This window comes from Sander lucioperca, chromosome 13, assembly GCF_008315115.2.
Source record: "Sander lucioperca isolate FBNREF2018 chromosome 13, SLUC_FBN_1.2, whole genome shotgun sequence".
In the NCBI taxonomy this organism is placed as follows: Eukaryota; Metazoa; Chordata; class Actinopteri; order Perciformes; family Percidae; genus Sander; species Sander lucioperca.
Window position 1 is genome coordinate 10161673 of NC_050185.1, and position 13189 is coordinate 10174861.

At 42.0% G+C, this 13189-nt stretch overlaps 1 protein-coding gene across 19 annotated transcripts in view; it reads left to right on the forward strand.

Annotated features, from left to right (window-relative positions):
- LOC116064801 (RNA-binding protein Musashi homolog 2) overlaps positions 1 to 13189 on the forward strand; it is a 249196-nt gene that overhangs the window by 133560 nt on the left and 102447 nt on the right. For all 19 annotated transcript variants that reach the window (XR_004108610.2, XR_004108609.2, XR_004899210.1 and 16 more), the window contains exon 7: positions 2610 to 2658. Coding sequence is in view for 16 of the 19 variants with exons in the window: in XM_031320064.2 (XP_031175924.1) it covers positions 2610 to 2658 (49 nt within the window). In the remaining 3 variants the exon portion in view is untranslated. The remainder of the gene's footprint in view (positions 1 to 2609; positions 2659 to 13189) is intronic.

Genomic DNA, 13189 nt, shown 5'->3' on the forward strand with positions numbered 1-13189 from the left:
TTGTTTGCCTTGATAGCAACAACAAATGATATGTATTATATTTGGCTACATAACAAAACAAAGTTATTGCATACTAGTACATATGTCATAATTGGCGTTATGTTGTGTACATCATTTTTTGGTATTATTTTACACCAAATCACAGAGTAGACTTCACAGAATTGTTACTAATCGATCTCCGTCGTAACATTTCTAGAAGGGGCATTGCTATTTTTTAAGAATATGCACTTCTACTGAGTCATTACTGATATTAGATGACAGAACTCAAATGCTATAAATTTCTGTCTCCTATGTAAATGATCACAGGCTGTCAGCCGCGCTTGTCAAATTAAATGTTTACCATAGTTTGTAAACATGCCATTCCATCTTCTGCTCTGCATTGGAGCTTTCATGCTGTCAGATGTGGAGAAACATTAGAAAGTGGTTCTGCTTTTAGGAGCAGAATTCTAGCAAAAAAGGAATTGAATTAAAGTCACCTGATATTTCATTCCTGGATGGATTACCTTACCTGGCTAGGTAAAGTACAAAATATAACAATGGAATTGCAGTACTGCTGAAAAAAAACAATCCAGAAGTTACTCTGTGTTAGAGGGTGTGCAGGTAATTAAATCACAACCTTCTGCACTACAAATTCCAGTTATCCCACTTCCTGTCACTTTAATGCGATTTTCATTAGATCGCCTGGCATGAGACAAAAGGTTAGGTTACGTGACTTTATAAATCTCTGTTTATAAAACTGTTGCTGCCGGTGCTATTGCTTGGCAGCTGTTTATTTGTACTCTACTTTTTTTCTGTTTTCCCATAATACAGTCATCAGATTGCACATCAGAGACACAGCAAACTTCATTCTTTTTGCTGTGTGTGTGTGTGTGTGTGTGTGTGTGTGTGTGTCCCTGATACAGAAACACACTTTAGGTAAATATGTTATCTACACTGCACACCACAGCTTCAATGCCTAACCCCAACCAATCGAGCTGCTTCGTAGGGCGGGACTTGCCTAGAAGTTACGTGGGATCCATAATAACGCGTCCTGCTGCAAAAAATTCTGCCGCAAACACAATGTAGGATTTTATAAGGCTCACCTCTATGCCTGCATCCACCTATAGGCTCCGATTCTGTGTACTAGGATGGGGGCTATGAAGATAATTAACATCAAAATTATAGTATAGTGTATTTTTCCATATTGTTTCTATCGCATTGTTGTAAAATGAACGGTCGGTGAGACTGCATTACGGCAATATTTACGTCTGTTTACGAAAACATGCTATAGTGTGAGATATATATATATATATATGTGTATATATATATATAGATAGATAGATAGATAGATAGATAGATAGATAGATAGATAGATCGATAGATCTATATATATATATATATATCTCGTTATCGGAATATGAAATGACCTACATTGGGATAGAAGATTTTGGCCATATTGGCCAGCCCTAATGTTTAACTCTGTGTCTACATAACAAAGGGTGAATCTAAGCATACTGTACCTCGTATATAGGTTACTTAAAATCCATGTAACTGTAGCTAGCTATATTTGGCTATTTGGTAATATTTTGGGGAGGTGCAAATAAAGTGCCTGGGAGCCACATGTGGCCTGTGAGCCGTGCACTGAGTAACCGGGCCCTACAAGCTGTGCCAACGGCTTGTGTGCCAAATGTGTGGCAAGAGGGTGGCATAAACAGTGTGCCAGCGCTAGTCTGCCTGGCTGCCAGGCACTTCTCTTTATCCAATCAGACAGTTCGGCTTGAGTGAGACCCCTATTATTGTCTCTTCCCATCTCCTCCCGAAGCTTTGTCATCCTCCCGTGAAAAACAGACGCATGCTTGTGCGCACATCTTTCCCCCTGCACAGCATCAAGCCTCCTCGGTACACCGTTACACTTACCTAGAGACCATAACCAGAGAGTGAATGGTGCAGAGTGTTCCCTCTTTGTTTCTGTCTGCTGTTGCTGTCTTCCTCTCTGTTTTTTTGTTTTGTTTTTATATTTCTCCCAAGACAAAATCACAGGCTAAATGAGCATCCCTCACGCAGTTTTTTAAGCATTTCTTCAGAGTTATAGAAAGCAGAGTATGTCTAGAGACCTTTTTTTCAGGGATGGGTGAAGAAGAAAAAAAGCTGTCTGTCTGTGTGTGGCTTTATTGGACATGATGAGGGATGATATTATAGTGGATGCTGCTGCCGCTGCGACTGTGAGATGAGGAAAGGATCCCATTTGTCTCACGCTCGCTTAGTGTAATGTGTCTATCTGTCACTCTCCCCAAGACCGGACATTGGTGTTCATCAAAATAAAGATATTGTCCACACAGTTCTCCATTTTTTCACTGTTTGTCATTCTGTTAATTTTCTCTCCTATTGCCACTTTTCACTCGCATCTTTGCCATATCTAATCCAGACAATGAGTGAAAACCACTGAGATTCCTATAATTCCTATATCATCAAAATTATGAGCTACAGACTGAAAGGGAAATGGTAACCTGACAATAATCCTGTGACCGCAGTGATTATGTAGGAGAGGGGTGCTTAGAAAGAAATAAGTATAAAGCAGCAACTTGCTGAAAAGATTAGACTAATGACAGTACTTTTCTTATGTCTTCCAGGTTGATGATGCCATGCTAATGTTTGATAAGACTACTAACAGACATAGAGGTAAGTGCACAGTGTTTCTCTTATTTTTTGCTCTGTCTTTCTGAAAGGTGAGAAAATACTCATTTTATGTCCTTTCCCCATGAGATAACACAGAACAGTTCCAATCTTACATGATATTAGGTGTACCATCTGCTCAACAATAGGAGCGTGTCAAAGTAATCAATAAGCTGGTACGGTGTTTAGAATGTTTGAGTGTGTGTGTGTGTGTGTGTGTGTGTCTGTGATGATGCTGGTGTGAGTGTTTTAGAGAGGTGCTTAAAGGGTGTAAAGATTGTGAGATGGTGGGTGCTGTGCAGTCAGATAACAGCATCAGATAAGGCCCAGGAGAAGCACTGACTTTATCGCTATCTCTCATCGGCCCCTTATCTAAGACGAGGGGACGTTTCTCTCTCATGCAGAGGACTTTCCAAAGACAGGTTTCCTCCCTGCACCACAATGCAGTGGTGTGTATTTAAGCCAGGCTTCACGCTTATAGGCCCGACTTAACCGCCGGTAAAGCACATATAGGGCTGTCACTTATCTGGAGCCCTGTGCGATGGCTGTTATTGGCTATGAATCCTCACATAGGTACATTAAAGGAACTTTTAGGAGACAGGCTGTCGCCGGCTTCGTATGTGTGTATGTATCATTGTGTGCCCAAGTAGTCGACAGGCACTGACAGGTATTTCCACAAGAGAAAAGAGCAGACACTTCTCTGTTTGTCACACCAGTCAGCTCGTTTGTAGGCTGAGCTGGCATTGCACCATCTCCGTGAACTGGCGCTGTTTTGCCATATAGATGTAAACATTCGTTTGCAGTGAGCGACTCATCCTCCTAACCTGTATAAATGTTTAAATGCAGTTGGCTCGGATCGAACGCTGTATTGTTTTTTTGTGCAAACTCTCACTTTTTTCAACTGTATCTGTATCTGTGAGTGTACTCTGCAAGTGTGTGTGTATACACTGTGCAGACAAACTCTTTGAGTCTGGTAAACAGTTTCTAAGTGTGGAACATGTGAACTGTGGTGGAAGTGATCTATGGCTTTGAGGGGATTTTGATCTGTAGTGACAGAACCCAGTGTGAGGTCTGCTTTGAGACGAGGCTTTTTTTCTCTCTCTTATTTCTCTCTCTCCTGTCTGCTGCACTGCCAGCCCTCTGTGAAAGGGGATGGGCGCCACGCTCGGGGAGTGAGTTCGGCGTTTGCCTTTGGGCAGCAAAATGCCCTTCAAATGAAGACAATGATGGAGAAACAGCCTCCTTGGCATTTTTTCTGATGACAGCGGCAGAGGCAGGTGCAGTGCTTTGCGCTGTTGCTGTTTCTTCTAACTAGCATTTAGATATTTTGTTCCAGTTGGAATTTGAAACAGTGTATATTTGCTGCTTTCATCTTGAAAAAACACAACAGCTTTTCCTGATGAATTGCATAGAATATTACAGAGCCATAAGAAAAGTTGAATAATAGATCAGAGCCATTGGTGCCATTGTGTAATATTAATGGCTCAGCTGCCCTGTGACCACAAAGGAAAGGACATTGAATATATTAGCAGTGAAACCAGTGCCTGGGCCCACTTTACCGCTGCCTACAGATCCAGTAATGGGCATCTGGCAGCCTGGCAGTCCAAATCAATTTCCCACCTGTGTTCATTTTTATCTTACAGATTGATTCATGAAAAAATAATTTGGGATTTGTCTGCTGCACTGCAACAGATAAAAATACCACATTCTTTATTTAACAATCCAAATGCTACACAATGCAATTCTTCTAAAAAACATGGTGCCTGTTCTATAATTGCAAGTCCCGGAAATAATAGTTCACTTAGTGCCTCTAATGCTTTTCAAAGCACTGCAGGAAAGAGCATATTTCCATTTTTCATTCCCCTTTTTTTTTTTTTTTTTCTTAATCTGGATTGTTGTAGTACCTTCAACACAGTGCTTTACATGAGTGGTGCCCAGCTTTATGCAGTTGTATTTCGACCAAAATTTGAAAACTTTTCTGACCCAAACCCTAAAGCACAACAACAGCTTAAACATTTTTTTTTTAAGGAAGTCCTTGAAGTCACTAAGCATGTTTTATATTTACTTGAGCTTGTGTGAGGCAAAAATAATACTATTTATTTCTACAAGAAAATTTAATTTGCTGTAGAGAACAACCTACATACTTACAGTATATTATGGAGGTGTGGTACAAAGTAAAATTATTCCTAAAAAAGAAAGCACTGGGTATCTGAGGTCAAATTTACAGCAGTTATGTTATCTCTTGTTAGGCCTGCTGTGGCGCACAGTGACTTCACATCACCTCATTTGAATGTTATCTCAGTGCCTTTTTATTTTTCCCATTAAGCTTTTTATTTTTTTTTTTCATAGAGGGTATATTGTGTATTACTATAATGCATTGTATTTAGTTTGGACGAGTTTATTGTGTATGAGATGCATGATGGACACTTGATTGTAAGTGTGTTTTCTTTGGGGCTGTGGTGAATTGGATAGAGGACAAACGTCACACTCCACTAGTAGCAGCATTGTCCTTCAGACGGTCCCTGTGAGGCTGGCGAAACGACAGCCAGAGGAGACATTCTCTACCCTTCTCGTTTCGCTCTGTACTTTTTTTTTTTTTTTTTTTTACTCTCTATCTCGCCCAGTCATTCAGTCTTATTCTTTCTTTCTTTTCATTTACACAGTCTTACTCTTTCTGTCCCCCAGACCATCTCCCTACCCTTCCTGTCTTTGCCATCTCTCCATTTCTTCCGTCTTTCTCTCCTGCTAGAGGACACTCGCTGTAAGCAAAGCTCCTCACAAAGGCACACGCTGCACACCATCTCCTTGGCATTTAAAGGAGTAGAATACGGCCAATTGTGTTGGAAATTGAACTCTCTAAAGCCTCCCTTCCCACTGCAGCAGTTCATTGTGGGTGAGTTCAGTGTCTTTGGTGAGCAGCTTGGGCTGTCCAGAGGTTGATGCCAGAGGGCGCCTATTGTTCCATGTCCTGCTGCAGTGTCCCCACCACACCGCCTCCCTTCAACCTTCCCTTCCTCTCCTGACACTCAGTTTGTGATAGAAAAGAGGAAATAGGGAATGTGTATATTTTTATTGTGCAGTTATTCTTTTAGTTTTTAGATGGTTTATTCAGCAGTGCAGGAGGTCCAAATTACAATGTGTGTGCATGCTCCAAAACACAGGCCATGTCCTGGGACAAGGCCATGAGCACAGTAGCCACCGACTCCACATACCAGTCGTCATTCCCACTACCCTCAACATGACTTCACATGCCCTCCCCTGGATGATAGGACGAGCAACACTGGTTGGAAATAAAAGCTTTTGAAATAGCCCTGAGTCCAAGTCATTCTGTCATTTTTTGCCTACTATTGTCCTGCAGGCTGACATTTGATTTATAACCAAAAATTTGATTTTACTGTCAAACCCAATTGGTAGTGCTAAGTAGAGGGTTGCTGAGGTGAAACAAATGGCATCTCTTAGAGGAGGGGATGGAGACTGTGATGAAATAGTGGCACAGTGACAACAATCGTTATCCGCCAAAGCATTGGGGTTTGATTTGTAAGTTAAAGGTATAGTAGATGATAGATGAATTCTTTATCTCGCTACTCACATGCCTTCTTTATTAATTGCTACTCTGCTACACCATAATTAGCCCTCCTTCTCCACCACATTACCACTCTCTTCATCAGCAGATCTCTGTAGCACAATTCCACACACATAATCCACAAAGGAGCTTTTCAAGGGGAAATATACCGTATAGATATATACTCCCTCTGATTTGATTATTCACAAGCAGCTTCTCGGCATCACGCGTATTCCACACAAATCCAAAAAAGATAAGTATATACAATGCAAATTAGTACATTGAAATCCCTAAGCTAAATTACCCTCTTACGATTATAAGTAGCTGATTAATTGGGTCAAAACTGCATGCAACGGTGATTGTTTGAATCATGCTCTGCAAAAAATCTGTACTGCTATAAATCAGTGTCATACCTGCAGTTTCCACCAAGTATTTAGTTTTCAACAAGTTTTTAGTTAATTAGTGTGAGTTAAAATATTGGAGGTGACATTTATATCTGTTTTGGGTAACACACATGTTCTCTTTCACCTTTTTTAATTACACTATTAAGAAAGATGATGAAATCCTAGTGTAACTTTCTTTCATATTGTTTTACAATAGTTTGTAACCAGAGAGCACCCATTAGTGTAGCTTTATAATGACTCTGTGACTGATCGTAAGCCAAATTCCTTCTTTATTTGAATGATGCAAGTAATAGTAATGTGCTACAGTGTTGGGGACCAAGATAAAGAAGCAGAGGCTGCATTGTTTTAGTCAGAGGGCTGCTTTGTACGAGAGAGCCAAATGAGTGAGGCCCATATTAGAAGCCATGTTCCTGGAGAAGAAGGATATTCTTGGTTTTTGTGCAAGGACGGAGCCAAGGCTATGTGAATTTGTGTATAGCCTTTTTTTCTATGCTCTTAAAAGGCTGGTTTTCTTCTTGGCAGACGAACAGAAGACTGCATTGTGTGTGTCTGTAATCTCTTTACCTGGATTGGCAGCAAAGCTAGCAAGTGCAGCTCCCAGTGTGGAATTGGCACTGAGGAGTCAATGTCACACGGAGCGAGCTGCCTTCCAAACAACCAGAAACTGGTTGTGTCTCTGTGAGACCATGTGTGTGGATGACAGCGTGCAGTTTTTCTTTTCAATTTGTGTGTCTTTGTTCATTTCATAGGTGCATTTTACAGCCCTGGCGTAAGCAATGTGAACAATATGCTCAAGCCTATGAATATGCCATACAGTTCAACTTTCTAACAATATATTACTTTGTGGTTTTGGCGTTTTGTGTTTGTCACAATAATCAAAACTAAGCTTCATAGAGCAAAAGTCTCTGTCCCAGGACACACAAGCTCATACAGTAACAAAGGCTAGACCGGTATAAGGTGTCATTAGACACCAACTATTTGACATAAATTTGCCTCTCCTGCCTTACTGGGTGAGAAAAAGAAAATAATTGGCCTCATTATCGTTCATCGCTTTGGCATATTGCATTCATTATTTTATACAAAGACTGCCAGTATGAGTCCTGTAACCTGGGAAGCAGAGCTGCGCCTCCACAGGTTAACTGTTGCTCCCTGAAAAGCCCCTGTGTTTGACGTCACCACAATGCCTCATCAGCCACCGGTGCTAGGGATTGAACATGGCCGACTGAGCAGAGGATGGCTGTCTGCAAAGTGATTGCTGGCTCATTGACTGAGTAGAAGAGGAGGGGGAAAAGGGACTGGAGAAAGGGAACAAGTACAGTTAGAAAAGAAATGGGAAGGAAAAGAAGAGAATAGAAAGGAGGGGGACTGAGTACAAGAGAAGCACGGAAAGTAGAATGAAGGCATGGTGAGAGAGAAAAAGAAGGAAATAAAGAAAAAGGAGTGCCTCAGTGGGAAGCCTCCCCCTGCTGGCTCCTCTGGCTGGAAGCTGCTGCCGATGGCTTCAAAAGAGCGCCAGGCAGTCTAGGCCTCTGCTTCTAGCAATTAGAGATCACTCCAGCGGATGCCTCCTGGCCAGCCTGCAAATCCCTCAAAAATACCCTCTGATTACTACTGTAGGACACAGGCTGTTTACCAAATGGATCTAGCACTGCTGAGAGTGAGGTTTGATAATGCCTTCTTTTGTTCAGGCAAGAGAGAGAGCACGGTCATTTGAGTTTTAAAGATGGCACGACTTCAGAGATGAATTTCCACCAGCAGTAGAAAAGTTAACCAATTCTTTAATTCCTCATCCAAATAGCTCTGTAAGCAAATGGCCGCTGCTGTTTTTACAAGAGAATAAAACCTGTTTGAACAGAACTTCCCCAGCACTTTTCCGAGGGCAAGGTCTTCTTTGATGATTAATTTCCCCCACTGCCAATCCCTTTTTAAACAACCGAATCCCCGTTGGTTCCACGGGAGCTGTAGTGTTTACAGCTCCTCCGTGCTCTGTGACTACTGTATGGCAGCACTGGAGCAGAGTAAAACAATCCACCGCTGTGCCTGACTTAACTGATTGACACAACATTTGCATCAAGTGGAATCAGATATTCCCGCACTTGCCCTTGCATTGCTTCAGCCTTCCAACATGAGCTGACATATTCCTTATTGTATTCGCTCACCTTGACAGAGCTGATATTAGCGATTAGTTTGAATGTCATTTAAATGGCAGAGCTAATCATACACGCTGGGTCTACCTCCACCTGAGGGCCCCTCACCTTGGCCTAATCACAGTGACAAAGGAAATGATATGTTTAGCCACTCTTAATAACTGCTCCAGCTCATCAGCTCCAAGACGAGCTGGCTTGGAGGCCAACCTGTGCCTCACTAAGGAGGCGTAGCATGAAGCAGGGAGCCTGGCCCTTCAGGGTGTTTGTTGTGATCCACGTCCTGGCATCACTGACCCAGCAGACTCTACCTAAAAATCAACCCCAGCATTACAGTCAGTAGCTGTATAAGTTCCTGCTCGTATTTTGCGATGACCCAACGAGACGTGCTTGACAGGTAGGTGATTAAACGGTAGAGAATCCTCCACTCCTTGTCACCTGTCTGTTTTCTCCTGCACCCCACTGTGCTCAAATGTGCTCCTCTATCTAAAGTCGTGTGTTTTTTAGGCTGTAGTATGCCTTATAGACCGAATGGGTTTGGTTTTGAATTAGAGTCTGCTGTGCCGGCCCTGCATGGCCACTGCAAGAGGAAGGAGGATGAAGGCAGGAGATTGTGGAAGAAAGCCTGGGGTTTTAATCTCTTCCCCGTGTTTATCTCACCACCAGGAGACAAACCCTGTGCCATTAAAAACATCAGCTACTCCCACTGGTTGGCTGCACGGCCGCACCTCTGAAGACGTTTGAAGGACAAAATGAAAGCGAAAAAATGTGCAGAAAGGCATATTTGTGTATGATAGGCATGGTCTGATTTGTGTGTGTGTGTGTATGCATTGGAAAGCCATATTGATTAGAATTTTCCTTGGATATGCAGTATAGAGTATGTGAATGGAAAAAGAATTTGTTATGCACACAGTGAGTCCACACTGCACATTTGCAGCATATATTCCCTCTTAAAAGCAGAGATGAACTTATTTGAACAAAAATAAGCAAACATCGTTGGCTTCAGCTGCTGCCATGAGGAATCAGTCTCTTCAGGAAATGAAAATACCCGCTTGGAATTGTCATCATATGGAGAGTTATCCCACCTTTAACCTTGTAATACCCCCACAGTGTCTCTATTTGTGACCTGCTGGATACTCTTAGAAAGTGAAACCATCAGGGAGGATCTACTGCTCACATCATCATTCTTAGAACACCTAATAGTGGATTTACCAAGGTTAAACCTCCGGTGAGATTGCAGCCACCGTGACCTGGAATATTGAGTTTACATCCACTCGCACACAAATATGCACACAGATACAAAAAGACATGCACACACATTGCTTGTGTGAGAAGCACATAGGCACACAGGTTTGTTTGAAAGTACGTTCAGCATTGACAAGCTCACTTGAAGTCAAGACATTTAAAAACGATATAGCAAGACGTTCATATAACTGCAGGAATATTGTTTTTGCATCCTATGTGCATGGGACTGTTAGAGAAACAGACAGGGGAAGCTTCCCCGTGCATTGTCCCCTGTATTTTTACAGCCTGATTGGTGCCTACCCAGGCGTCTTACAGCTGAGCGCAGCACATGAGGGAATTATCTAAGTGTCTGCTGTGCAGTGTTAGTAAAATATGTCGCTTCTTGTCTTTGTAGGATTTTTAAAACATGCTGATCGCATGGACATGTTTTTGATAGCCTTCACGCCCACAGATGCACTGCAGAAACATCTGTACTCCGCACAGTTGTCCCCCTTTGAAGAGTAAATTATTTTCTACTGATTTTATAGATATGTAAAAGTGTTTCTGATGCAATTTTTGTTGGATATTACTTATCAGATTTAAGAAATAAGAGAAATATTCTTCCTTTTGTTCAGGAGAAAAGTAAATGGGCTATTTTTATTCCACTGAAAATTCAATAACTGCAATAAAAGAGTTAGCTTACGGTTTATGGACACATTTACATCTAGATTTTTGACAGCTTTATAACATGAAATAATGTTTGTCAACTGTTCCTGGTGCTGATATACAGAAATCTGATATGTCATAATATATCTCAGTACTGTGTCATGATGGATAGTCTCTGATTTATATACTTTAGAGGCATTGGAGATTAATTCACATTCATAGATGGCATTTAAAACCAGTCACTGGTGTTTCACTTGATACAAAACACAATCATTTACCCTGCTCCTATTTATGAAAACAGTTGGGGCAACATTATGTGTTTGAATTTAAATATGATAGCATCCTACCTCTCGCACATTTTTTCAGGGAAACTGCTGACATAAGCTATTAAATTCCAATAAAAGAGGACAACACATCAACTATCAAGCCTCAGCTCAACTGCTTTGAAGTTAGGTTTTTTACTGTCTCTCTTGAGTGTAATGGTGGTCAGAAATACACCAACCCACACGGCTGTAAATTACAATCAGCTGCTGGGCCGCAGCAATCACTTCTCACAGGAAAATTGCAAACGGAATTAGATTACATCACTTCCAGTCCAGGCATCTAATCTTACATTAAAGGGAAAAAGAACAGTCTCGTTTCTTTCTTACATTTTTTTTGTTCTTATTTTTCGTGCTTTGAGGGTCAAACTGAGTGTCTTATGTCATTCTAAGTCTTCAGCCAACATGCCAGTCATCCCCCATTTCAAAGCAATTCTCCTGCCTCCACTCTATACTTCCATGCTGTTGTGCATTTGATGTTTATTTGACCAACTTTAACCATGTAGCCCCTACTGTACTTGCAGCTGATTGGCCTCCCACAGCCCTGTTGGTTTACCACTTAAGCAGTTGTGGGAGGCTCTTTTTGAAGTGGAAGGGCTTTTTATACAGAGGCAGCCAAAACAATCATAGCACTGCAGGGTACATCCTGGCACTGACTGGTATGTTGCCAGACAAGATAGACATTTTTTTGTGTATCTGTAAAAAGCAGCAACAAGAGAAATGTTGTCTTCCATCATCAACAATGAAGCATTGGTTATAACCAAGAACTCAGAAGGGGCACATGGTGTCTGTCCCTATATTACCAAGCAGCCTTCAGGCTGCTTCATGTATTTGTAAGAACTAGGAACTTGACATGTCTGAAACGGACACACAAACACACTTGAACCATTAAATGAAGATTTCTTCCGACAGACAATAAAGATGCATTTGAATACAGCTTGCTCCTTTACATCACAAGGGACAAGCAATGTTTTTATGCTCCCCCATCACACAGCTGCTGTGATGACCTGTGATGGTCAGTTCTGTGCGTGTGCGTGTGTGTGTGCGCCTCTACACTGTAATAAGGGTTGCCTAGCCAAGCGTATGGGTGGAAATGCCTGGCTCATTAGGTACCATGGCAGGATAATGTATGAACAGAGCTCGTGAAGAGAGAGTGAGCAAGAGAGAAAGAGGGAAGCAGCCATTGTTCTTTCTCTTCTCTCTCCTTGCTGTCTCTCCCCACTGCCGCCTCCTCCTCCTCTTCTTTCCCCACTGCCAGTTTCTTCTTTGTGTGTGTGTGCGCCTGGGGATATTTAGGCTCCCTGGTCACATTATGCCCTGTTTTTCAATGCAGAGCTGCCACTCCATGGGTTTATACCATTTATTCATAAATTAATTTATTTATTGGTTTATTAAATTTAATTCATCGCGTCTTGCATGATGCTTGTTTTGCGCCTCTGTTGCTCGATTGACAGGTTGCCAGTCATGGTAAGATTCCATATCCCATCGGCGTCATGCAGCAGCACGTTGCTAATTGAGTTGAATGCGTAGCTCGTCTCTCCTCAGTGAATCCATCTGTCGCCGTCTTGTCATCAGTTTGTTCGCACTTGACAGGTTCCAAGTCGGTCTTTCTGTGTTTAACTGTGCGCTTCTGTGTAGGTGTGCTGTGTGTTTTTATTTATGCAAGGGTGTGTGTGTGTGTGTGTGTGTGTTACAATGCAATATAAATTGGGTGGCTGCCTCGGGGCCCAGTCCCTGTATGATGTGCCTTGCCCCACTGTAGATTCCCACGGAGAACAAGCCCTCAGCCAGCCACCCTGTTTATATGACATTGGCCACTACACACATATTTACACTCACCAGCCGCTACCTTGCTAGTACCAGGTTGGACCCACTTTTGCCTTCAGTACTGCCTTAAATAGTTGTGGCATAGATTTAACAAGGTCCTGGAAAGATTCCTCAAAGATTTTGGTCCATCTTGACATGATAGCATCATGCAGTTGCTGCAGATTTGTCGGCTGCACATCCATGTTGCGATTCTCCCGTTCCAACATGTCCCAAAGGTGCTCTACTGGATTGAGATGTGCTTGTGGAAGCTATTTGAGCACAGTGAACTCATTGTCGTTTTCAAGAAACCAGTTTGAGATGATTTGAGTGACATGGCGCGTTATCCTGCTAGAAAGTAGCCATTAGAAGATTGGTACACTGTTGCCATAAAAGTACATCAACGAGGTGTTT